The sequence below is a fragment of the Lutra lutra genome, chromosome 11 (assembly GCF_902655055.1).
Source record: "Lutra lutra chromosome 11, mLutLut1.2, whole genome shotgun sequence".
Lineage (NCBI taxonomy): Eukaryota > Metazoa > Chordata > Mammalia > Carnivora > Mustelidae > Lutra > Lutra lutra.
In genome coordinates this window covers 103037053-103061300 of record NC_062288.1, presented here as the reverse complement: position 1 = coordinate 103061300, position 24248 = coordinate 103037053, and the positions used below count along the sequence as shown (strand labels likewise).

The window sequence follows — 24248 nt, the reverse complement described above, 5'->3', positions numbered from 1 at the left end:
CAAGGTCGAGCCGCAGGTTCTGCAGACTGTATGACCAGCTCACAAAGGGAACTGTGAGAAGTGGGCACCATGTCCGAGGGGTGAGTGACGGGCAGGAGCGGAGCCCCCAGGGCTGGGGTGGGTGGGTGGGGAGAAGATATGCCCGGGAGAGGGGGCTTGTTTGCTGGGCCAGCCCTGGCTGGGCCCCGGGCATTCATGCGGCTGACCCGGCGGCTCCATCTGGGGTCAGCTCTTCCTCTCCTGGAACTACTTATTCCAGAATCAGAGGAAGGGACCCTTCTCTACCCTCATCCCTCACCCCCCACTTCCCACTCACCATTCTACACCCCTGCAGCATCCCAGGGCTGCACCCTCTCCCTGGAGGGGCCGACTGTGGACTCCACAAGAGGCTTCTTCCTTACAGGGAGCTGCTGAGGGCCATGCCTAGCCTTCACCCTCCCAGCTAATCCATCAGTGGATCCCTCCTCCCAGCGATCCCAGTCTCCCACCTGCTCGAAGCCTGGGCATGTCTCCTCACTACCACCTCATTCCCCCTCAGGACTCCTCGACACCATGAGTAACCTTAACTGCACACCTCTGGGACCCCGACTTCACACTCTTCAAAAGGCTCAGCAGAGCCCACCCCCCCCCCCCACTGTCCCCACTCCTCTGAGGCCCAGATCACCCCAGACCTGCAGCCCTCTCTCCCCTCCTCTCCAGATCTTACCAACGCCTCTGGGACTCCTCCCACGTGACCCTTCAAGAGCTGTTGGACCAGGAGCAGCCCCTGCTGGAACCTGTGTCGCCCAGGGAGCGGCAGTCGTTCCAGTACAGGCTCTCGTCCGTCTACCTGTGCTACCTGGGGCTGATGCGCCGGTTCGACACCCTCTACGACCAGATGGTGCAGCCGCAGAAGCGGCGGCTGCTGCGGCGCTTGCTGGACAGCGTGGCGGGCCGCGTGCTGGAGCTCAAGGACGACCTGGTGCGCGCCGACCTCAGCGAATACCACTGTCTGGACCGCGTGCTGCAGGACCTCAAGCTCACCCCGGTGCGCTGCCGGCGGCGGAGCCACGCCCACTCCAGCGGCGCCAGGGAGGGGGGGCGCGGAGGGGAGCGGGGCGTGAGGTGGGGAGTAGCGGTGACCTTGACCTCCCACGGACATGGAGCCACGTGGGGCAGGACGTGGCGGAGAGGCCGGAGCTGGTCCTGATCCCCCAAGGACAAACCTGGTGTTGGGACCCCTGCAAGGGAAGGGGGGACGGCGCAGATCAGGGGATGGGGTTTGATCGGGAGAAGGGTTTCTGGAAGACGGGGCGCAAGCAAGCAGTTGCGGGATGGCTAGAGAGTCAGGCTGGAAGCTCCGCAGGGCTGGGAATGCCCACCAACGGCAGGGATTGAAGACCCCCCCCAGGCTTGCTTCTCCAAGTCTGCTTCCTGGACCCGCCCCATCAGCAGCACCCAGAACTTTATCAGAAATGCAGAATCTCGGACCAAACGGGGCTAATCTGCTTCTGCATTTTAACAAGCCCCTGGGGTGATGTGAATGCACTCGCCGCCAGTCGCCTGAGGGCTTGGTTCGCTGCTCCTCATCGGAAGCAGTCTCAAAGTTTCCAGAACCCCCTGCTTCAAGAAACTCAGCGGCCGACTTGAAAAAACAAACTGATGAAACAGATTCTCCAGGCCCTGCCACTCAGATGTGCCAGTCTGGGGAGGGCCTAGGAGTCTGCATTTTAAGAGCTTCCCCATTCATTTTGATGCACAGTCAGGATTGGAACCACTGCCCATTACATTTCATGATCCTCCGGAATTCAGCTACGGTTACACGGTGGGGCAGGGCGATAGAGGGATGAGCTTAAGGGCATCTGCCCATAACCCATGAATCTCCCGTCCTGGGGCTCTAGGATGAAGGAAGCCATCACCAAGCTCTGTAAGCAGAAGATGGTAGTATCAGCCAGATGGCCTGGATTTTGAGTCCTGACCCTTCTTCCCCTGTGTTGCCCCAAAGGCAGACCTGGAGGTTCCAATCCCCAAATACTTTCTGTTGGAGCAGTCCACCGTTCTGAAGGAGCGAGAGCTGATGCTGGCAGAGATCCTGTCCAGAATGAAGCCAGTGACCTCTGAGGTGGTAAGTCAGGGAGACACCCTCCCAGATTCCTCTCATACACCCCGCCCAGAACAGAGATACCATCTTCCAGGACACAGAGAGGACTTGTCCTACCTATACCCGCCTCAGAGTGCTCCTTGGGTAATCCCTGGCCTGCTTCAAGGATGCTCTCATGCTCCTTGAAACCTTCTGACACCGAGATAGAGGACGGGACTTGCGCACTGAGATGCTCTGGGAGGACCATGTCCCCAGTATGTCCTTTGATGGATGGTCTCCCAGCTGCTAGCCTAAATATAACCCCCTTCTCATCTTCTCCTGCTCCTTTGCCCCTACGGTGGCCAGGGTTTTCCAGAAATGCACCGGACTGAGGCCATAATCCTGCTGCAAAGGGCTGAGCGGGCCAGGCAAGGTCGGCTCCGAGCCACCTTCATGCGAGAGATACGGAGGGAGGAGGAGCGGGATCGGAAGATTCGAGAGGACGGTTGGCACAAGTTCGATCAGGACCAAGCAGCTGTGACCATACAGAAGGTAAACCCCCCCAGCACTCAGGAGGAAGGTCAGGGTTGAGTCACCTCTTCCAGGAAGGCTGCCTGGCTTAGCAATTGAGGACAGAGGTGCAGGGGCTTGGATTCTGTTGCCCCCACAACTAGATCCTTAACTCAGGACCTAAGCAGTTAACAAGCTTCTATCTTGTGCTACATACATCTCATAAAAGCCCCAGAAACAGAAAGATCATTAAGATTAGAGGAGAAAGATCCAGAATAAGGTAGCAGAACAGAGTAGATGATCATTCCAGGAACTCAGAAGACTGTTAAAGATGAGTCACTAAAATGAATCCCAAGACTCCTGGCAGCTGAGGTAAAAGGAATGGTGACAAATGAAACAGAGTTTGAGAACTGATGTGATCCAGATGTCCTCAAGGCTGGTGCCATCTGGGTAACCCTTTACTTTACCATGGAAATAACGTAATTGCAGCCCATCCGCCCACTGCAGAAAACCCAGCCCCATCCCTAGGTGTCTCTGCCTTTTTACCATTCCTGTGGTCACCCTCTCTCCTACTCTGGGTGGCCATTCCGTACCTCTCAGCACTTACTGTCCCCCAGTGTGTGTGTGCGTGTGTGTGTGTGTGTGTGCGCACACGTGCCTTCTCTCACTGAGTCCTGCTGACCCAGGCCTCCTCTGTTTGGTACTGGTTACCAGCTTAAGGAGACTGGAGAGGCCCTAGGAAAAGTCCAGTGCAGAAAGGGAACCCTTCGCTCCTACAGCGTTGTACCCCCCTGAGGCCGCTGCCCTGTCCCATTGTAGGACGTCCCTTGCCACCTTTATTTCCAGAAGCAGGCCCAGAACTGTGGACATGGGGCTGGTCTTTCTGTCTCCAGTGAACATCTCCCAGCTTCTCTGTCAAGCCCCAGTGCTTCAGAAACTGTCCACTGGCCCAAGAGAGGGAACTTAGAATCCTTTCCACCAAAGCCCAGAAGCAAACCAACCAACCAACCAACTAACAAATAATAACTCAAGAGGATATATGCCCTCAAACTGGGATACGCTGTTTTGTTTTTTAAAAAGATTTTATTTATTTATTTGACACAGAGAGAAAGTGCACAAGCAGGGGAACAGCAGAGGGAGAGGGAGGCTCCCCGCTGAGCAGGGAGCCCAACAGGGGCCTCGATCCCAGGACACTGGGATCATGATCTGAGCCGAATGCAGACGCTTCACCAACTGAGCTGCGCAGGCACCTGTGGATTTTTAGGTTTTTAATCAGTGTACAGAGCACGTGCATCTGAGTGCCCTGCCTCTGGCTGACTTGCTAATGTTGGGCTGGCCCAGGGATGAGAAGGCCCTGTTCCCCGGGGTTCACTAAAGCGAGCCCTTCAAGGAAGAAGGTCTGCCCCAAAGAGAGAGCCCCGCTTCTCCCATGAAAGCCAAAGCAAGTCATTTTGTCTTTGTTACCAGACAAGGAGAATGTGGAAATAGTGCAGACAGAAGCTGCTCTCTGAGGCTCTGTTATGAAACAGAACCCACCTGGCCAGGCCAGGGTGCTGCCTCCCCCTGCCCAGTGCCCTGTCCCCACCCTCTTGGCACCAGGCTGTCCACAGGGCTGAGAGCAGCCCGAGGCCTGGGAGAAGAGCACTGGGAGAGGAGTCAGGAACCCTGGCCCTGTCTCAGCTTTGCCCGAATGGGCTCATAGACCCAGGAGAGACCACGTCCTCTCTCCTGCCTCAGTTTCCTTGTGTCAAAACTATAGGAATTCATTAGAGGAGCTCCATAGTCCTTATAGCACTGGTGTCTACGTGACTATATGCTGGGAGAGGGGAGGTCAAGTGTGTATTCCAAATACTGTAGGAACTCTGAGTCGTGAGAGTGGGGGTGCTTCTGGGAGAAGGTGGTATTTGAACTTGGCCTCAAAAGATAAAGCAGATTGGAGGGTGGGGATGAGAAGGAGGGAATAGGGGGCCCTAGGGGCCCCTGAGGGAGCAAAGCCTTGGAGCTGGACCGCATGTGTGCCTACTGGCCCCATGCTGTCCTGGGCTGCTCCCGCTCAGAGTGTCACTCGTCCACGAGCTGTCCCGGAAGGTGTCCTCTCCTCCCCCACCTCCTGCTCCTAAGCTCCCCTAGCCAGACCTTTCCTTATGAGGGGCTGGTGCTTTTCCCTGGGGCTGATCGCATGAGTCGCATCCCTACAAAAATGCAGTGTGGGGCGTGTCTGGGCCCACGTGTCCCCCAGGTGTGGAAAGGTTACCTGCAGAGGAAACGTACTCAGCAGGACCGGCGAATGGAGATGGAGTTCATCGGCATGGTAAGCCCCCGCCTCACCTCAGGCAAGGGCTCGGGGTGAGCTAGAGCATGGGGTCTCCTCTACTCTTCTTTGTCCCTCTGTGCCCCCATACAGCTCCTCACTGCCCACGCCTCCCACCACTCAGGACTGTGTTTAGCAAGAGTGGAGGGGTGCAGGTCTGGGGTTCAGGGTTTGGGAAAGAATGGGAAGGACCAGAAACCCGGCACCAAGCCCCATCCTTTTGTACCCCTCCCTCTCTAAAACCCTTGGAAGGATCTCACACGTGGGGCAGGATGAGGGGTCAAAGCACAGAGAATTCTGGACCTCATGTTCATGCCCCTGGCTGGAAGGAGAGGCTGAGTGGGTGTGCCCAGCACAGGGAGGAGCCCCAAGGCTAGTGGGACCACCCCCCTCCCCCACCAGGGCTTTTACAGCCTCTGGGAGAACCACAGGGGCCAGGGTGGGATGGAGGGCGTACGTATCCCTTTCACAGCGGAGCGTTTCAAGCCGCAGTCTCCCCACTTGCTCTCAGGGGCCCAGACTGGCTTCTCTTCCGCACTGCAGGGAGTCTAGCTGAGTGTCACCGGGGTTCATGAGCACGAGCGTGCACATAGGGAAGGTCAGGCTTGGGGGTTGGAGAGCTGGACCCCCAGGAGGCAAGACAGGCAGAGAGAGGCCAGGGTCGGGCCTCGGGGGTAGGTGGGGGGCGGCATGGCATGGCGGTGGGTGAGGAATGAGCCTGGCTGCCCGGGCCCATCGACAGTGTGAGCTCAGCGTTTTCAGTAATTGTCTCTGCGCAGAGTGATATTTAAAATACATTTGGGAGCCAATGAGGCGGGAAAGTGGCTGTGAGAGCGGCTGCCAACACAGGCCGCTGGGGCGGGGGTGTGGGTGGGGGCTGGGGCCGGAGGCTCACAGGGGAGGGTGTGCTGCGGGGAACGGGCAGGGGGGGCCAGCCCAGATGTATCTAGCAAACTCATTATCAGAGTAATTTACACAGGCAAGTTTGAGCTCCAAACACAATTTCTCCTGATGCAGGCATGCCCGTTGTTCCGTGTGCGCGTGTGTGCGGGGCCTCACGTGTGCGGGTGTGCTGGGGAAGCCAGGGGCAGGTGTGCGTGCCTGAGGCCAGGGGCTGGGTCCTCCCCACTCCTATTCCCTGGGCCTCTTCTCCTCTTTGCCAGCTCCCCTTGCCACCGAACCAGGTGGAGAATGCGGGCGTCATGTATCAAGCCAGCCTCAGGGAGGATATCCGGAGGGTCCGCCAGGCAGAGAAGGAGGAAGAGTTCCAGTTGGCGATAGAGAAGACCCATGATTCTATCAAAGAGACAGAGGGGCCTGACATGAAGGAGAAGTTGAAGGAACAAATCCGACAGTGGTTTATCGAATGCCAGTCAGTGTCCCCAGCCTTCAACGCCTCTTTCCCTCCTCACCACCATGTCCCCACATCTGTTCTGTTCTCTAGTCCGGACTGGGCCCTTTTCTCCATCCAATCCCATCCCCCTTCCCTCACTGCTCACACCCTGATTGAAACCTGGAGCCCCCAACCACAGAACCATCTCTGCACATGACTTCTCATTTCCTTGGATGGAAGAGAAAATGCCAAATCTTGAAGGGGAAAGCATCCGTGGGTGCCTCCTGAGGGGTTGCTCCTTTTTGTTCTGTAACTCTCTGCTCCTTCCCTCTCATCCTCCATCCCCGTAGTCCTTGTTCTTTCTTCATCCTTCCCTCTGTTTAACTATCTATCCATTCATCCACTCTTCTCCCACCTATCCACCCACACACCCACTCTCCCAGCCATCTACCCACCCATCCATCCATTCACCCACCCACCTATCCACCCACTCACCCTCCCACCCATCCACTCACCCACCCATCCACCCATCCATCAATCCACCTACCCACCTGTCCACCCACCCATCCACCCGCCCACCCATCCACCCATCCATCTATCCACCCACCCACCTATCCACCCACCCACCCATCCACCCACTCACCCTCCCAACCACCCACCCATCCATCTACCCACCCATCCACAATCCATCCACCCACCCACCCATCCACCCATCCATCCACCCACCCAACCACCCATCCACCCATCCATCTGTCCATCCACCCACCCACCCACCCATCCACCCAACCACCCCCTCACCCATCTACCCAACCCACCCACCAATGCACCCATCCACCCAACCACCCCCTCACCCATCTACCCATCCACCCAACCACCCCCTCACCCATCTACCCACCCTCCCACCCATCCACCCATCCACCCAACCACCCCCTCACCCATCTACCCATCCACCCAACCACCCCCTCACCCATCTACCCACCCACCCACCCATCCACCCATCCATCCAACCACCCCCTCACCCATCTACCCATCCACCCACCCACCCACCTGCCCATCCATCCATCCATCCACCCACCCAACCACCCATCCACCCATCCATCTGTCCATCCACTCACCTGTGTATCTCTCTGACCATTTTATGTTTACTTAGTGCCCTTACTGGTCGATTCCCTGATTATCCAGATGAATCTGTAGGTGGATCCTACCTGATCTTTGCAGACAAGACTCCAGAACAGGTACCCTATAGGTGGACACAGGAGACTTTCTGTGGTAGATGGGGTCTGAGGTTACAAACAGTACTGTGTATAAACTGTAAATGTGGCTGGAGAAAATATGTGTAGCTAGCAAGACAGCAGGGGGGTGGGGAGGGAGTGCCTGTGTTTGGAGAAGACATCTTTGGGCATGGAGAGAAAGCATGTCTGGTGAGATTCTTTGTGACTTCAAATCTCTATGGGCCAAGAAAGAGAAGCCGTTCTGATCAGAACACCTCTTTCTTCCTGGACACCAGTGAGGTCTCTGAACTTTCAGCTATGGACTCCTGGACCCCTGGACCCCATGAGTGACCCCAGTCACCCCCCATCTCAGGCCTGGGTTCTTTTGCTCCTGTAGAATCCCACTGGTCTTCTCTGAAATGTCTTCCATCGTTGGTCACAGGTAAAAATGGAACTGGAGGCAGAGATCCAGGAGAGCAAAAGAAAGGACCAAGAGAAAAATAAGGAAAAAGAAAAGGAGAAAAAAGAAAGGAAGCAGAAGAAAGGGAAGAAAGACAAGACCAGGAAGGGGGTAAAGTTCCTCTTGGTCTGAGGATATTCCCGGTGGGAGGCTGGTCTGAGGGGAGGAAGGGGCAGGGACCATGAGGGGTTGAGATCAAAGGATGTTTCTGTTCTAGGAGGCAGACACGATGCTGAAAGTGTGGCCATCCAAGTTCATACCTGTCATCAATGCCGGACATGAGGAGTACATAAGTAAGGCGGGAGCGGGCTGGGGAAGATGTCCAGGCCCTGTGAGGGCCTTGGGGAAAGTCAACGCATGCTCTGTGGACCATGAGGGGTAGTGTGGGTGCGCGGATGTGGAGGTCGAGAGGAGAATGCCAAAGGAGGACACAAGTGTGGAGTGCAATGCGATTCCCTGGGTGGGGGGAGTTTTGCCTTTGGTCTTGGGGTCAGGCCTCCATGATCTAGGTAGAAGCAATGCTGGACAGCCCTGTGAGGATGAAGGGACCAGCCTGGGTCAGGTTCCTGGTCCATGTAGGCATGTGTATGAGACAGACAGACAGGTGCGGAGACGGAGCAAGAGACATGTGGACCAGCCTGGGTCAGGTTCCCCTGCCAGGTTTCTGTGAGTGTCTGGGTGCCCTGGGACTCTGAACTTCATTCGTCTGTCCGTCTGTCCCTGGTTAGATGTGTGGAAGAACCGGTATAAGAATATATACCCGAAACAGAGTTTTGACCCTGAGACACTCCAGGTGGAGAAGAGAAAGGAAGTAGAGCAGGAGATCCGGATACAGGTGTGTGAGCTGGCTCAGGGCCTCTCTGCGGCCCTCCCCGCCTCCCCTACTTCGGGCTCTTCCCCTCAAGCCCCCTGCCCTGCCCCTCTTCTGTAGCAACCTCTACACACCACCTTCTTTGTCATTCTAACTCCACCTCCATCCATCTCGGTCCCCTTCCTCCTCTGCGTCTCTCTGGTCCCTCTCTCCCTGGGGTGCAGAGGGGCTCTGGGCTGGGGTCACACCCACCATCATGCCCATCAACCCTTCAAGAGCTCCTGTCATGTGGCCGCAGGGCATACCTAGGAAACATTAGATCATGTGACCTTTCCAATATGGCCTTTCCGCCCCCTGAGGTGGGCGCCATGATTGTCCCGATGTGAGACAACAGGCTGATTAAGTCTGGCAGCTGCTCACGTGGCACAGACTTTAAAGGGTGGGTCTGGGGCTTAAGCTGAAAGCCATTGACTCTATCTGGGAGCTTCTCCCCACATTGGTACCAGGTTAGGGCAAGGCTCCTGCGTGACCAGGGTATGGATTAGTATTGGGAGTGGACTGGTGCAGGGACAGGGCAGGGGGAGAAAGGCCAAACCTGCAGGTCCCGGAAGAGTGTGTAGGAAGGTTGTCGGTGGAACCCCCTGCTGCCTCCCCCGGGCTAGTCTCACTCTTCTCTGAAGCTGCTCTCCTGTCCAGCCCCGTCCCGGTCCTCACCCCTCCCCGCTGTCTTCCCCAGTCCCTGTGGCTGTCGCACCGCACTCCCCACTGTCCCCCCAGGTGGATGAGCTGATGCGCCAAGAGCTGAAGAACCTACGCCTGGTCGTGGACAGGGAGGAGGGGAGACCCTTGAAGCGTGTGAAGGCAAGATGAGGGGTGAAGGCCGGGACACGGATGCGCACACAGCGGGGGAGGCAAGGACCGGAGGACGACGGCCCGTGTGCTTGTTTCCAACCAGAAAAAGACTGGGAAGAAAGCCGGGAAGAAGAAGAAGGAAAAAGATCTGACCCCAGACAGGTAGCAGACCCTTTACCTTATCGTGGGAGGTGGAGCAAACCTGGGCCCAGAACCAATCTGAGTTCCGGTCCTGGTTCTGTTCTGTGTGACCCAGAGAGAGTCATTGAACCTCTCTGACTCCCCGTCCTCGTTAACCAAGCGCCCGCCCTGCCAAGCCCACGTGATGGCTGGTGATGAAACAGAAGCACGAGAAGTGCTTAGAAAATGATGGTGGGCAGGCGGATGCGAGTGGGGGCTTGTCCTTGTGGCTCCCTCCCTCCTGTTCCCCCCTCCAGCCTTTTGCCTTAATCAGCTCTGTCCCTACCAAAGCCATCTCCCCCCCGACGCCTCTCTGGGCCCTTGGGGAGCTTGCCAGGGGTCCCCGGCTACTCACTTCTTTGGTGAAGTGAATCTCGAGCACACTGACGTCAGCTGCTTCCAGGAGCCTAGACGTCAAGTGTGATTTCTAGAAAGATGGTCATATGTTGGCCAAATGACTGGATTTCTGATGGTGGAATGTGGGGACCTGAGCAGACCAATGAAAGGAGGGTCGCAGAGGGTGCATGTCCTCACACCCCGCTCAACCCACAGAGCCCCCCCACACACCGTGGCCAGACGGCCTTCTGGGCCAGCGGGTTGGCACTGTGGCTTCTGATGCTGGCTGTCCAGTGGCACTCTGGGTATTTTTGTCCTCAAGCCTGTCACTCATCTCCATCTCCACTTCCCTTCGTCCTTGGGGACCCCTCTGCGCTGTCCTCTGCAGGTCCGTGGACTCTCTGTTTGAAGAGCTCGTTGTCTCCGGCTTTCTAAGAAAGTGCGAGACGGTGGCCTTGAAAGATTACATTGGTGAGACACCTGTGCAGCACCTGCTCCCAGGCTGAGGAGTGGTGCCCTGGCCACAGCCCTCCCGTGGCTAGCTACCACCCTCTGCTGTGAGCCTTCTCCTCAAGGGGCTCTCTTTTGGCCCTGCCCCAGCGGATGCCACTCACTTATGCCCCCAGGTGACTACCTCTATCTTGGATCCGTTCTGAACTTGGCAAACAAGTTGCCTACACCTTCCCTGTTTGACATAAGACAGAATGTGGCCTTGTACGGGGTCCTTCGCCTTGGTGAGATGCCCCGGGGAACAGGGAGAACCAACACTGGCAGGTGCCTATCAGGGTGGTTGAGGTGGGCATGTCCCCCATGCCACGGGCCCCTGCTGGACTCCTCCTGTCTTCCCCAGGCCCTGCCGGAGGTCACACCTAGATTGGGCCACCCCAGAAATCATGTGGATTCTTGGCCTACCAAGGAATCCACTTTTCTGGCCCCTTTCCCATCCCCAAGTGATATCCCATAGTCTGTCCCCTTCCCAGAAGACCAGGATCTTTCTGAAGCGGTTGTTCCTAGGCTCTTTAATTCCACCCCTTCATGATCCAGAAGTAGAAAGAGATGGTACAGAAAACAGAAAGGGCATTGGAAGGGGCTAGAAGGCTCCCTCTTGACCCTGCAGAGAACTCTTCATAATTGTACCTGGGAAGTCCCCGGAAGCCCCCCGGGCTGCCTCTCTCCGCATGCCTGCCTGGGAATGGGGCCCCCCACACTGGGGGTCGGCAGGCACCTAGGATCCAAACTTCATCCCACCCTGCCTTGGGCCTTCGGCCTCACCTTACACTGTGGCTTCCACCCCAGCCCCCCTACTGTCATACTGCCTGCCTCTGGCCCCTGTTTCCTCTCTCAGGCTCCCCAGATATACACTCCATGGCCCCCTTCATCCGCTCCATCCTCCTGGTGGGCCCCTCTGGAATGGGGAAGAAGATGCTGGTCAAGGCCGTGTGCACAGAAACGGGCGCCAACCTCTTTGACCTGTCCCCCAGCAACCTGCAGGGCAAATATCCTGGCAAGATGGGGACACAGATGATCGTGCATATCGTCTTTAAGGTCTGGGTCCCCTGACTTCGGCACCTCTAGTTCTCGGGCTGTGCCCACAGGGCAGGGTGCGCTTTGCACTTAGGAGATCCCTCATCTGCCTATTTGGTGTGATGTCAGGAGCTGCTGAGGTCTCCTTACCAGCCACTGGGAGGACCTTGTGGATTTCTGAAACCTTGTGGATGGGGGAGCATAGAGGGAAGTGGGGAGCAGAGCAGTTTCTTTCATGATAGGTTTTCTGAGGTTTAATACGCAGGGTCCCCATGTGGCGGTGGGAGGCGACTCTGTTCCCAGGGAGGTGTGGTGGATGGCAGCAGGCTGAGAGGTGGGGTGGACGCTGCCTGGGAAGTGGGGACCAGAGCTCCAAGGTCAGCTCTTGGACCAGACGGGGGAGGTGACCCTTGCCCAGGGACATCCAATGTCCGGTTTTTATTCTCTGACCTGTGCAGGTGGCTCGGCTTTTACAGCCCTCTGTGATCTGGATTGGGAATGCCGAGAAGAATTTCTATAAGAGGGTCCCAAAAGAAGAGAAGGAGGTGCGGGACCTGGGTAGCAGCCGGAGCCAAGGGCAAGGCTGGCGTGGGCTTGCTCAAGTCAACTCCAAACCTCACCCGCCGTGGGGCCTTGGACAAATTCCCTGTTCTCCTGCTGCCTTGGCCTTATCCTGGAAGCAGGACGGGGGCCTCCTGGCCACCTCCCTGGATCCCTCCCGGGGTCCACTGGAGGCTGGGTGTGGACACGCTCTCCGAGAGAATGCAGAAGCTCATACAAGTCACCATGTTCCCGCCCCCACCCTGCCCCAGAGCAGATGGACCCAAAGCGAATAAAGAAGGATCTCACCAAGGCCTTGCGACTGCTGAGCCCAGGAGACCGCGTGATGCTGATAGGGACGAGTGACCAGCCGCAGCTGGCGGAGATGAAGGGGCTGTGCCGGACCTACGAACGGATCCTCCTCATGCCACGGCCCGATTACGCTTCTCGCTTCGGTGAGACCCTGCGATGTGAGGACGGGCCAGACCGGGGATCCAGGGACTGGCCCTGCCCGAGCCTCCTCACGCTTCTCCCCCTCCCCACTGCCGCTCCGAGACGGCGCCTCCCATGGCAGGGAAGGGGAACTAGACAAGCAGCCTGGCGGCATGGGTCCTGGCCTGGCTCCGTGGACACGGCAGGCCCCGTAAGTCCTCTGAGTCTCATTTCCTCATGTTACGTGAGGAGAATGATTCCCACCTTCCCGGGAGAGGAGGCACTGATGAGCACAGAGCCGCTCTCCAGACGCAGGGACCTCATGTCTGATAGGGCCGAGGTGCTCACTGCAGGTTCTCCCTGCCCTGGGTCCTCCCCCGCTGCCTGCAGTGCTCTGGAGGCAGATGATAGAGGCCCAGGGGGTCCAGGTGACCCCGAACCTAGACATCAGTGCCCTGGCCAAGGTGTCCGATGGCTACACACCTGGTCACATTCTCCAAGCCATCCACTCCGTGCTGACCGAGCGGCGGGTTCTGCAGCTGTCCAAGCGGCCCCTGGTGGCCTCAGAGTTCTTGGGGCACCTGGCCAAGCTGGAGCCAGTGTACAGGGAGGAGGAGGAGTCCCTGAAGGTGAGGCTTGGGGGTGTGGGGGGAGGAGGAAGGTCAGGAGGGAGGGTAACGGGTCAGCACTAACCAGGGAGTCAGCCCTCTATGGCCCCCTTAGACACCTCCCTCTACTCCCCCGTGGAGTCCAGCTGGGAAGGGGACGAGAAATCCAGGAGAAGGACGTGTGGCAGGACCAGCTTACCTGGTGTCCTCAAGGGCTGGAGCCTAAAAGTGCTACCTGGGTTTTAAGAGCTGTGGTTGGTCCTGGTACCAGCGGACACCCACATTCCCCTCCTGAGTCACCACCCACCAGTGCCCCATGGGGGCAGAATGGCCACAGAGAGAGGACTTGCCCCCTGACAGTGGCTGACCCCATAGCCTAAGTATTTGGTGGAGAGCAAGGGAAACCGGGACCCTAGCAGGACACCTGAGCTGGGCAAGAGAGGAGAACCAGCTGCTGTGGAAAGGGGAGGACAAGTTCTGGAAACAGAAGCAGGGTCGGGGGTGGGGGGGAGGTGGAGCCAATGCCCTCCCCTCTCCCCCTCCTCCTCCCATCAGGACTGGTACTTCAAGACTCCACTGGGCAAAAGGAGGGTAAAACTCATCAAGGACCAGGACGCTGGGGAAGCCAAGCTGGTGAAAGAGAAGAAGAAAAGGAAGTGATGGTTGAGGCAGGGTGCTCGAGCTTGGCAGGGGACTGGGGCGCGCCCCACAGGTGAAGGGCCTGGGGCAGAGGCATAAACGTCCACGCAGCTTGGGAGCAGCTCTCTTTGTCCATCTCTGTGCTTCTCACACCTGTTCTGTGCCCCCTGCCTGTGCCCAGACTCCCCCTCCTGCCCCATCCCTGCTGGCCCTCCGTCCTCACCCACTCACGGCCTGTACCCTCAGCCCCCAGAGTCCTGTCCTCTGACCCCACCGGTGTCTTCATCTCCTGTCCGTTCCTGTCCTGGCTCCCCAGCTCTCTTCCTCCTTGGGGTTTTTAAGAAAGAAAAAAAAAATAGGAAAAGAAAGAGAAGGAAAAAGCGAGGTGAGAAGAAGGTCTACAGTAAGTCTGGAAAAAGAGAAAAAGCAAGTGTGGAAGTCAGCAGACGCTGGTGTTAACCCCACCTCGGCACTAACTCCCTGTGTGATCTCACACAGACCTTTACTGTGTCTGGGCCTCAGTTTCCTTGTAAAGCGAAGAGAGATTGCACCAAGGTCCCTGGTACTCTAGGGTTTGATTATCCTTACAGGACTGTGTCAGGGTTAGGACTCTTAGGCAGTGGCGGGGTGGGGTAGAGGACGGCTCTAGAGAGAAAGGGTGTAGTAGGTGGCCAGCACAAGGGCCAGTGCGGGGCCGGGTTTTAAGTTCTCTTTCTCCTTGTTATCCTGCTTATCTCCCTGAATGTAAGTAGTCTCGTTAGCCTAATGTGCCTGAATGGGCCACTTCCTCCTCCTCACTCCCCAACTGGGACCCCTCTAACGTTGGCAGGTAGGGATGGGAGATGGGGGGGTCAGCACCCGGGGTGGGCACTGGGAGTTTCTGTGGCTGCTTGTGGGCTGAGCCCTCTCTCCCCCAGGCCGAAGTCTGCCTTCTGGAGAACACCTAGAAGGAAAGCCTCGTGGAATGGGGCCTTCTTAGCCATTCGCCGCTACTGTGGACCTTTTCCTTGGGTTTGGGAGGCAGAAGGTGCGGGGTTGACCAGTGGCATTTGGGAGGGCAGGAAAAATCGCCGGGCACCCACAGGCCCTCCCTGTGGGGTCAGAGCCCAGGCCTCCGGAGCCTGGCTGGGTAAAGCACATGAGAGAAAACAGAGAGAAGGAAATGGCAGCTTGAGATCTGCCACCCCCGTTCTAGTCCCGGATCTGCCACAAGTGGTCACACCTTGGGCAGATCACTTCCCACACCTGGGCTCTGTGTTCCTTTACCTGTGAAACTGCAGGTTGGCTCCCACGACCTGGGCGATCCCTTTTCAACCCTGCGGGCCATCAGCTCCAGGGTGGACTCAGGGTTGGAGGGCTCGAGCCTCACTCTGTTTTCCAGCTCTTCCCTAATGCCCACGCCGGCCTGAGGCCGCCTTCCTGGGACAGACAGCGCAGCCAGCCCGGGCTATTTATGGCATGGCCTACATGTGCTCCCTGCTCCTCCCACACTAGGCCTCTGCCTGCCTCGGGCCCAGTGCTTGCCTGCCCAGTTGGCCGGCGACATCGCCCTGAGTCCCACTTCTTCGGCCCCTCTCTCCCAGAGATTGGCCATGCCTGGGAGAAGGAGCTCCCCTCCCCGCTGGGGAGGCCACCTGGGGTGCCTTCCTTCGGCCCCAGCCTGCCGGATCTGGGAGTCCCAGTCCTGCCCAGTCCGGGAACCGACCCGGCGGTCGCCACTGCTATGCCGTGACATGGCTTTGCAGAATGCCCTGTACACTGGAGACCTGGCGAGGTTGCAGGAGCTGTTTCCCCCACACAGCACAGCCGACTTGTTGCTGGAGTCCCGGGCCGCCGAGCCTCGCTGGAGCAGCCACCAGAGGGGTGAGGGACTGCCAGGGGCGGAGGGCTACGGGGCAGGGGCCTGGACTGACCCGATGCGACGCCGAGTTACCAAGTGTTTGAGGAAAAGGAGAAGCCCCTGGCTACTTCTCCCCTACCCAGAGGCTTGCCTAAGCCTTGGCTTGGGAGCGAAGTCATGCGGAGCCCAGAATAGCTTCTGCTGAACCGCGTGGCCGGGTCAGGCTCAGCTCAGGGACACAGAGATCCTCTCCCTCCATCTGTCCGTGTTTCCTTCCTCCTCCCTCCCTCCCTCTGCTCCCTCTGCCTCTGACCCCCAACCCCAGCTTCCCCCACTCCTCTTCCCACATGCTCTTACGTACTCTGTCCTCATGAGCTGGTCCCCAGAAGAGTGCAAGGGGCAGGGAGAACACCCCAGTGACAGACACGCCCTCTGTGCCAGGCTGGTGGAGAAGCCCAACACAGGGTCTGCAGAGAACCCGGAGTCTGCCCCGGGACCCATCGTCACCCGGACGGCCTCGGGACCTGCCCTGGCCTTCTGGCAGGCGGTGCTGGCGGGGGACGTGGGCTCGGTCTCCCGCATCCTCGCAGATTCCAGCACTGGCCTGGCCCCGGATTCCATCTTTGATACCAGCGACCCAGAGCGATGGAGGGATTTCCGCTACAACATCCGCGCTCTGAGTACGGGCCAGGGGCACAGGGCGGGGGTGGGGGGAGGAGGCGGGGAGTTCTGAGTGGGAGAGGGGAGGGTGGCGATGGAGCTCTGGGCTCCCTCTTGCCAGCCTCCGCCCACCTCCTCTGTTGCCTGGTGGCTGTCGGCCTCCCTGCAGGGTCTGAGGTCCCCATGCGCTCTCTCCCTAGGACTCTGGTCTCTGACATATGAAGAGGAGCTGACCACGCCGCTGCACGTGGCTGCCAGCCGGGGCCACACAGAAGTCCTGCGGCTGCTGCTGAGGCGGCGGGCACGGCCTGACAGCGCCCCCGGGGGCCGCACCGCCCTGCACGAAGCCTGTGCTGCAAGCCACGCCGCCTGCGTCCACGTGCTGCTGGTGGCAGGAGCGGACCCCAACATCCCCGACCAGGATGGAAAGCTCCCCCTGCACCTCTGCCAGGGGGCCAGCACCCTTGAGTGAGTGACCCCTCAGCCCCGTCCCCATCCTGCTCTCAGCGGAGGGAGGGGGTCAGAGCCAAGACCACAGGGGGTTGAGTAAGCAGGTCGGGGCATGCAGGCTGGCTGAGCTCGGCTGGGCTGGGAGTCGGGAAGAGGGTGCTCCCCAAGCCATCCTGCCATTGGCCTTGGGCCTGGAACTTTGGAAGGGCCCATACTTGGGACGGTTTCTGCTTCCCCAGGGGTGTAAAAGGACCGTGGCAGGGACCCAGCTACAGAGCCTGGGCTGGGAAGTTGTCTGGATCCATTGTGGGCAGCAGGACTACTGTAAAGTGTTCATTTTTCTGACCCTATCCTGTGCTCCAGGCCCTGTGCTAAGTATAACAGTAACTGAGACAGAAGCCTGCCCTCAGGGAGCTGACTCTCCAGCAGTGATCCAGACAGTCTGGAAAGGAAAGCAGCCCCCGGTTAAGGCATGCATTGATCCCTGTGGGCAGGTCTTGGCATTTCCCTAGTGGTGGCTAACCCTCAGATAAATGGGCCTAGGGACGGAGCTCAGCTAACTAAACTCACAGGAAACTGATAGACCCATCTTTTTAAATAAAGATTTTATCTGCTTATTTGACAGAGAGAGAGAGAGAGAGAGGAGGGCATGAGCAGGCAGAGAGGCAGGCAGAGGGAGAGGAAGAGGCAGGCTCCCTGCTGAGCAAGGAGCCCAGTACGGGACTCAATCCCAGGACCCTGGAATCATGACCTGAGCCGAAGGCAGACGCTTAACCAACTGAGCCACCCAGGCACCCTCTCAGTCAATTTTTTGATGAGTGTGGAATCCTGGCAAAGGGAGCTTTGGCAAATCCATGAAGTACCTATATGTGCAATAGAGGCCCTCCCTCTACTGACCGCACACCCGGTGAATTTCACATCTTGCTCCTGAATGGGGCCAAATTTCTATCCCTTCCATCATGAGCTACTTAACCTCCTGTTAACCTCATCATCCTTCAGCAGACTCCACTGACTTATTATGGTCAAAGATGTACTCTATAGAATAGAATAGAAACACAAGAGAAGCAATAGAAACACAATGTGAACTGCGTATGTAATTTAAAATTTTCTAGTAGCCTTATAAAAATAAAAGAACAATCATGGGGCTCAGTCAGTAGAGTTGGGACTCTTGATCTCTGGCTTGTGAGTTCAAGCCCCACATTGGGTATAGAGATGATTTTAAATATAAAATCTTAAAAAAAAAAACCAGAAAAAGATGAAATTAATTTTTTTAATTGTGGTAAAATACATGTAACATAAAATTTACCACCTTGACCATTTCTGAGGGCACAGTTCGGTGGGACTAGGCAAGTTTACATTGTCAGGTGACCATCACCACCATCCTTCTCATGAACATTTTTAATCTGATAAAACTGAAATTCAGGGGCACCTGGTTGGCTCAGTTGGTTAAGTGTCTGTCTTCCAGTCAGGTCATGATCTCAGGGTCTTGGGACTCCTGGGGCTCCCTGCTCCATGGGGAGTCTGCTTCTCCCTCTGCCTCTGCCCTTCTCTCCCCCTCCCTTTGCTTATTGTGCTCACACTCTCTCTCAAAAAAACAAAATCTTAAAAACAAACAAACAAAAAAACCAACCTGGAATTCTGTCCCCACTAAACAACAGCTTCTCATTCCTCTCTCCCTCCAGCCCGTGACAGCCACCATTCTTCTGGGTTCTAGAATTTGACTATTCTAAGTACCCCGTATGAGTGTACTTACAGGGCATTTGTCCTTTGGCGATGGCTTCTGGTACTCAGCGCCGTGTCCTCAGGGTTCACTCCGGCTGCAGCAGGTGTCAGGATGTCCTCCCTTTTTCAGGCTAAATGAGATCCCATTGTCTGAAGATGCTACATTCTATCCATGTACCTGCTGGTGAGCACTGAGACTGCTCTCATAGTTGGCTGTCGCGAATAGTGCTGCTGTGAACATGGGTGTGCAAATATCTGTGAAACAAGTGAAATTAATTTCATTTTTTAAAAAAGATTTTATTTATTTATTTGACAGAGAGGGAGAGATCACAAGTAGGCAGATAGGCCGGCAGAGAGAGAGGGGGAAGCAGGCTCCCTGCTGGCAGAGAGCCCGACTCGGGGCTCGATCCCAGGACCCTGAGATCATGACCTGAGCCGAAGGCAGAGGCTTTAACCCGCTAAGCCACCCAGGCGCCCCTGTGAAATTAATTTTAATAATATCTTTTATTTAATCCAGTATATCCAAAACATTGTCACTTCAACATGTAATCAGTATACAGAACTAATGAGATATTTTTACTTTCTCTTTTTTTGTACCAAGTCTTTGAAATCAGTGTGTGTTTTACACTCACGGCATGTTTCCATGAGGCACGGTCATAATCCAAGCGCTCAGGAGCCATGTGTGCCTGGTGATCACCGAATCAGACAACACAGCTCTACACAATCCCACATTTTTGGCTCTGGTCACGTTCTAGCCCCGCCATATGGAGACCGCACCTGGTTGAGAATCATTCTGCCCTTTCCCGAGTAAACAGAAGTATTTTTAAAATTACTATGGATAACTTTAAGCCTATAGAAAGGTGGGCAGGATAATATGATGGCCCCGTGATCCATCACACTCTCTCCCTGCCAAGGGCCGCTGTCACAGCCTTTCCAGGCATTTTCTCCTGGGCCACTCACAACTTCATTCAGTCTAGGTATTAGCAATTGTCCCTATTCTACAGATGAGGACACTAGCTCCAAGAGGCTAAGTTCTCTTCACCTTGAGTTTCCATGTACACGGTCTTACAGGCACGCACGACCTTCTGGGAGGGCTGTCTTGGAGCAAATCTGGCTGGCCAATTTGGGTTTTGTTGTTCTTTTTCCTATGCCCCCAATTCCACCTGCACGCATGGCCAGGTCCCGTGTCCCATCTTCCTCCACCAGCCCCAGTGTGCGCCGCTCTCTAACCGCCCTGCTGTCCCGGGTCCGAATGCCGGCCGCGCTCTTTCCTGGCTGTGCAAACGTGGGCCAGGCCCTCACACCCTCAGGGCTCAGTTTCTGCCTCAGGACCTAGGAAGAGACAAGTTAGTTCATGTAAAGCCCTCAGAAGGGTTCCTGTTCTCACTGCATGAGGGCTTGTGTGAATCTCACCCCCACAAAGAGTTTAGGGCACCACTCCTGCAGAGGGCAAGCAGGCTTGGAGAGAAGCCTTGCCGGCCCCAGGACATGGCTGGGATGACTAGTGACCGTGGGATGAAGGGGAGGGGAGGGACAGAAGCAGGAGTCACCCAAGTACTCCCTCCGGGTTTGCTCTGCTCGGACTGGTAGGAGTGGAGGACTCTATTTCCCTCCCCACCCCCATCTCGCCCCTCTCAGGTGTGCCGAACTGCTCCTGAGGTTTGGGGCCAAAGTGGATGGTCGGTCTGAGGAGGAAGAGGAGACCCCTTTGCATGTGGCCGCCCGGCTGGGCCACGTGGAGCTGGCAGACCTGCTTCTGAGACGGGGGGCATGCCCTAATGCCCGTAATGCTGAAGGCTGGACCCCACTGCTGGCTGCCTGCGACGTCCGCTGTGCGTCCCCCGACAACTCGGAGGCCACCACCGCCCGCTGCCTCCAGCTGTGCCGTCTGCTGCTTTCAGCTGGAGCCGAGGCTGATGCTGCGGACCAGGACAAGCAACGGCCTCTGCACCTGGCCTGTCGCCGTGGCCACGCTGCCGTTGTGGAGCTGCTCCTTTCCTGCGGCGTCAGCGCCAACGCCATGGACTATGGGGGACACACGGCCCTCCACTGTGCTCTGCAGGGCCCAGCTGCAGCCCTGGCCCAGAGCCCAGAGCACACGGTGCGAGCTCTGCTCAACCACGGTGCTGTTCGCGTCTGGCCGGGGGCCCTCCCCAAGGTATGGGGCTGGGGCCAGGGGGAGGGCCATGGGGGTGAGGGGATGGGGAGCCTGGGACCTGCTCCCGCTCACTCTAGATGCAGCCTCACACTCTTTGATTCATCACGTCAGCAAAGCCCAACAGGGGGCAAAGGCAAGGATGCAGACCAGCAGGAGGGGTGTGTGTGTGTGTGTCCACACATGTGCTCACACGTGCATAAACACATGTGTGCATACATGCATATGCACGTGCGTGTGCATGCACCAGCGTGTGCGTGTGTGATGAAGGTGGATGCAGGGCAGGAGGGCAGATAATCACGTAACCTGAAAAGCCAGGAGCCAGGACTGATGTGAGCGTCAGGGAGTTTTTTCTTCGTCAGGGGAGTGAGCTGATGAGAGGAGCACGTGGGAAACAGCCTGGCGGTGGGATGCGTTCAGTGAGACTCTCGGTGCACAGGAAAGGCTCCCCCAGGGCAGAGCGATGAGCCTGGGTCATGAGGTTCAAAGCCTCCTGACCTTGTGCAGACAGACATTGTCCTTGTTTCAGAGAGCTTAGCAGGACATGCATCCCCCAGACCAGCAGCCGCTGTCCTGGCACCAGAGAAAAAGCCTTTCACCATGAATTTCCCGGCTGTATCCTATTTTATTAACATAAAATAGTCCCAAAGTAGATTCAACTTTAAGACCTGTGCTCCTAGATGCTGTGGCAGGGGGCCCTGTCCCATACTGCGTCATATCTGGAGGGGGCCACATAATGTCGCCGAGGGTGCTGGGAGTGGGTTGGGGAACCGTGTTCTCTGAGGAACTGGGTCAGAACAGATATAGGGCAGCAAGCTGTGGGCAGATCCCTCCGGGCCATCTCGGGTCTTGAACCGTCCAGCCCTGCCTGGTTCTGGACACTCCTCTCCTGTTCCTGCCTTTCCCCTTGACTCACAAACCTAGAAGCATCTGTCTAGATTCCTAAGCAAGACCAAATAATTAAACAGCCCGAGAGTTCGGCAGATTGGTCTCCCCTTTGGGAAAATACAAGAAAATCAACAATTAACACTAATTAATCTCCTATTAACACCAGATAATTAGGAGACGAGCAATTCCCTGTAATCTGACGGTGGCTCTGACAGCTAATGATTTCCCCTTCGGGAAGAGGGTGGGAGGAGGAGGCAGAGCAGTGAAAGGGTTTCCCGAGACCCCACTGCCCGCCCCCCGCCCCCAGCCCTGATCTGCCTGGCCTTAGGGATCAAGGGGGCCGGTACAGCCAAGTGCCCCATTCCTCCCCTTCGTCTGGGTGCCACATCCCAGGTGATTGAAAAGTTCAGGAAGGAGTCTGCCTCCATCTCCCACAATCTGGAGCAGCTCCACGCTTGGCTGAGGTGCCATCTCCCTGCCAGGAGTCGTCTGTGATCATTGCTGGCCTCAGCCAGCTCTCCAGGAGCCACTGGGGGCTCAGGAAACCCAGAGCCAGGGTCTGGTTTGGTGCTTGCTCCTGTGACTATAGGCAAGTCACTGGAACGCTTTGAATGCGTGTTCCTTGCATGTAACACAGTCTCTAGCGAACAGTGCTGAAAAGCTGCAGGAGCCTCGTGGGTGACAGTAAGAGGGAGCACAGCCCTGCCCACCACCAGACACTATTCTATGGTGTGATACCTTGGAAGTAAGTGACAACCATGAGTGCAGGCTCTGGAACCTGGCGCACAAGCCTCATGACCCTTGGCAAGTTGCTTAATCTCTCGGGGCCTCAGTTTCCTTGTGCATAACACAGGGACATAAGAGTGCGCCTGCTTCGTAGGGTTAGTATGAGAACTGAGCTCATACACATCAAGCCCTTAGATGGGATCCTAACCTAGAGTTAGCGATCAACCCGTTAGCTCATGTTCTTCTAAGTTAAGCAACGTGCGGGAAAGCTGCTGGGCATTATCCCAACGTAGGGGGAGAGAGAGATGCAGTTTGAACCACCGCAGGAGGCTTCCCAGAGTGGAGGGGACTTGGGATGGGCTGGCCTTGGAGATGGAGGAGGAGTCAGTCCCAGACCTGCTCTGGGCAGATGGGATGGGGCAGCGAGGCTTTTCTAGACCACAGGACTAAGCACCCTCCCAACACACTCAGTCCCAAGCCTACCTGGTTTTCATTGTAACGGCTTATCCGTGGTTGTTGATGTGTCTACACTGTTACCTCCCGCTGGAATAGAAGTTCCCAGCTGACAGGGACCTGTCTGTCATTGTCATTGCTGGGTCCCCAGAGCTCAGCCCATAGTGGCCCTCAGTAAATACTTACTAAATGAAGAAATAAAAGAATGAAAATGGCTCCAACTCAATCCCACCAGGCCTCTTCTGGCCTTGTCCCTTCTCTCTGAATCCTCTCCCCAATGGCCTCACTTTAACTTGATCAAAACTGCAAAATCCTATGTCTTGAGGTCATATTTATATGTACTGGGGATTAGGACTTCAACATTTTGCGGGGGGGGGGGGCACAATTCAACCCACAGCAGCCATTCTATCACCGTCTGGCCATTCTGCGCAGACTGGCTGGGGACCTGCAGTGTGGGGGGAAGCCCAGAAGTGCTATCTCTGCCTCCTCCAGGTGCTGGAGCGCTGGTGCGAGTCTCCGAGGACCATTGAGGTCCTGATGAACACCTACAGTACCATGCAGCTTCCTGAGGAGGCCATGGGCCTGGTGCCTCTTGAAACACTGCAGGTCAGATTCCAGGACCCGGAACACACACACACACTCAGCCTGCCTGGCCCCAAGGGACTCCCACTGCCTCCAGGGAAGCTCCGTTCGTTCCCCCAACCCTGCCCCAGAGAAACGACCCAGAGACCCACTTACGTCCCAGCAGAAGACGACCCATAGGGTGAACACCCAAAACACGACTTCTGGAGGCTTCCATAGACACCTGTTGGCCACCAGCCTCCCCCCGCCCCGCTCTAGGAGGAAAGGGTGCCATTTGTCCAAGGCTGCCTCACTGAGCCCCTCATTCTGTCCCCAGAAGCACCACCGTTTCTATTCCTCCCTTTTCGCCTTGGTGAGACAGCCCAGATCCCTGCAGCATCTCAGCCGCTGTGTGCTCCGTGCTCACCTGGCAGCCCACCTGCCCCAAGCCCTGCCCCGCCTTCCCCTGCCATCCCGCCTGCTCCGCTACCTGCAGCTGGATTTTGAGGACGTGCTCTACTAGGTAAGTCCTGGGTTCCGTGGGTGGCCCCAGCCGTCTAGAGGGATGGGTCGGAAGCAAGAGAAGAATTCAGGGCAGGGCCTTGGCCAGAATCAGCCAGCCTCCTGGACCATGGACCTCTCTAAATCCACACCTCTGTTTCCAGATGTTCCCTGCCTTTGGGGAGACCTGAAAGCAGATGCCCCAGGGGGGTCCGGTCTGCTGCTCACAGCACCCCCAACCCAGGACTGAGTTGAACTGATTCAGGCCCCAGGTGACTGTGTCAGCAGGATGTCCAGCTTCCCAGGCACATGTTGGAGCCGCCATTCTCACCGGGGAGAGACGCAGACAGACCACGCCGCCAGGCAATGTCTAACAGAGAGACAGCTGGGACTCGTGGCAAGGGATGCACTCCTGTCGGTGGTCTCCCGAGGCACCCCTCCGGTCTACCCGATCCTGGTGTGAGCATTAAAAATCTGCTCGCCTGC

The 24248-nt window shown here is 57.0% G+C and overlaps 2 protein-coding genes and 1 long non-coding RNA gene across 10 annotated transcripts; 2 read left to right on the top strand and 1 right to left on the bottom strand.

The window, feature by feature from the left end:
- On the top strand, positions 1-13827 carry IQCA1L (IQ motif containing with AAA domain 1 like). Its single transcript, XM_047695921.1, has 19 exons — positions 1-80; positions 700-1027; positions 1985-2104; positions 2426-2611; positions 4809-4880; positions 6044-6252; positions 7364-7448; positions 7867-7995; positions 8102-8177; positions 8613-8719; positions 9473-9556; positions 9651-9709; positions 10452-10534; positions 10690-10797; positions 11409-11608; positions 12046-12132; positions 12405-12582; positions 12950-13188; positions 13723-13827. Exons 1-19 carry the CDS (start codon positions 70-72, stop codon positions 13825-13827), a joined length of 2466 nt encoding a protein of 821 aa, XP_047551877.1. The 5' UTR covers positions 1-69.
- LOC125081341 (uncharacterized) lies at positions 3828-16141 on the bottom strand. 6 transcript variants are annotated; one of them, XR_007121643.1, is made up of 8 exons: positions 15073-15211; positions 13367-14133; positions 13043-13194; positions 12437-12590; positions 10295-10494; positions 10083-10214; positions 7329-7453; positions 3828-6176 (listed from the first exon to the last, which is right to left on the bottom strand). It is a non-coding gene; the product is annotated as an uncharacterized LOC125081341 (long non-coding RNA). The 6 variants fall into 6 exon arrangements; XR_007121642.1 differs by having other exon boundaries at positions 13043-13797; positions 14030-14133; XR_007121641.1 differs by lacking the exon at positions 15073-15211 and adding an exon at positions 16008-16141 and having other exon boundaries at positions 13043-14133.
- ASB10 (ankyrin repeat and SOCS box containing 10) lies at positions 15399-24248 on the top strand. Of its 3 annotated transcripts, none has more exons than XM_047695911.1 (6): positions 15399-15669; positions 16507-16774; positions 20117-20636; positions 23193-23306; positions 23599-23784; positions 23927-24248. In XM_047695911.1, the coding sequence occupies exons 1-5, from the start codon at positions 15399-15401 to the stop codon at positions 23782-23784; spliced, it is 1359 nt and encodes a 452-aa protein (XP_047551867.1). In that variant the 3' UTR covers positions 23927-24248. The 3 variants fall into 3 exon arrangements, with proteins under 3 accessions (XP_047551867.1, XP_047551866.1, XP_047551868.1); XM_047695910.1 differs by lacking the exon at positions 15399-15669 and adding an exon at positions 16017-16326; XM_047695912.1 differs by lacking the exons at positions 15399-15669; positions 23193-23306 and adding an exon at positions 16017-16326.

Bases quoted from the DNA above. Each gene is read 5' to 3' on its own strand.
- IQCA1L (XM_047695921.1), top strand. The intron at 8,720-9,472 runs GTGTGTGAGCTG...CTGTCCCCCCAG, and splicing joins AGCAGGAGATCCGGATACAG to GTGGATGAGCTGATGCGCCA. The intron at 9,557-9,650 runs GCAAGATGAGGG...GTTTCCAACCAG, and splicing joins GACCCTTGAAGCGTGTGAAG to AAAAAGACTGGGAAGAAAGC.
- ASB10 (XM_047695910.1), top strand. From the start codon at position 16,017: ATGAGCTGGTCCCCAGAAGAGTGCAAGGGGCAGGGAGAACACCCCAGT. The intron at 16,775-20,116 runs GTGAGTGACCCC...CGCCCCTCTCAG, and splicing joins CAGGGGGCCAGCACCCTTGA to GTGTGCCGAACTGCTCCTGA. The intron at 23,307-23,598 runs GTCAGATTCCAG...TTCTGTCCCCAG, and splicing joins TGCCTCTTGAAACACTGCAG to AAGCACCACCGTTTCTATTC.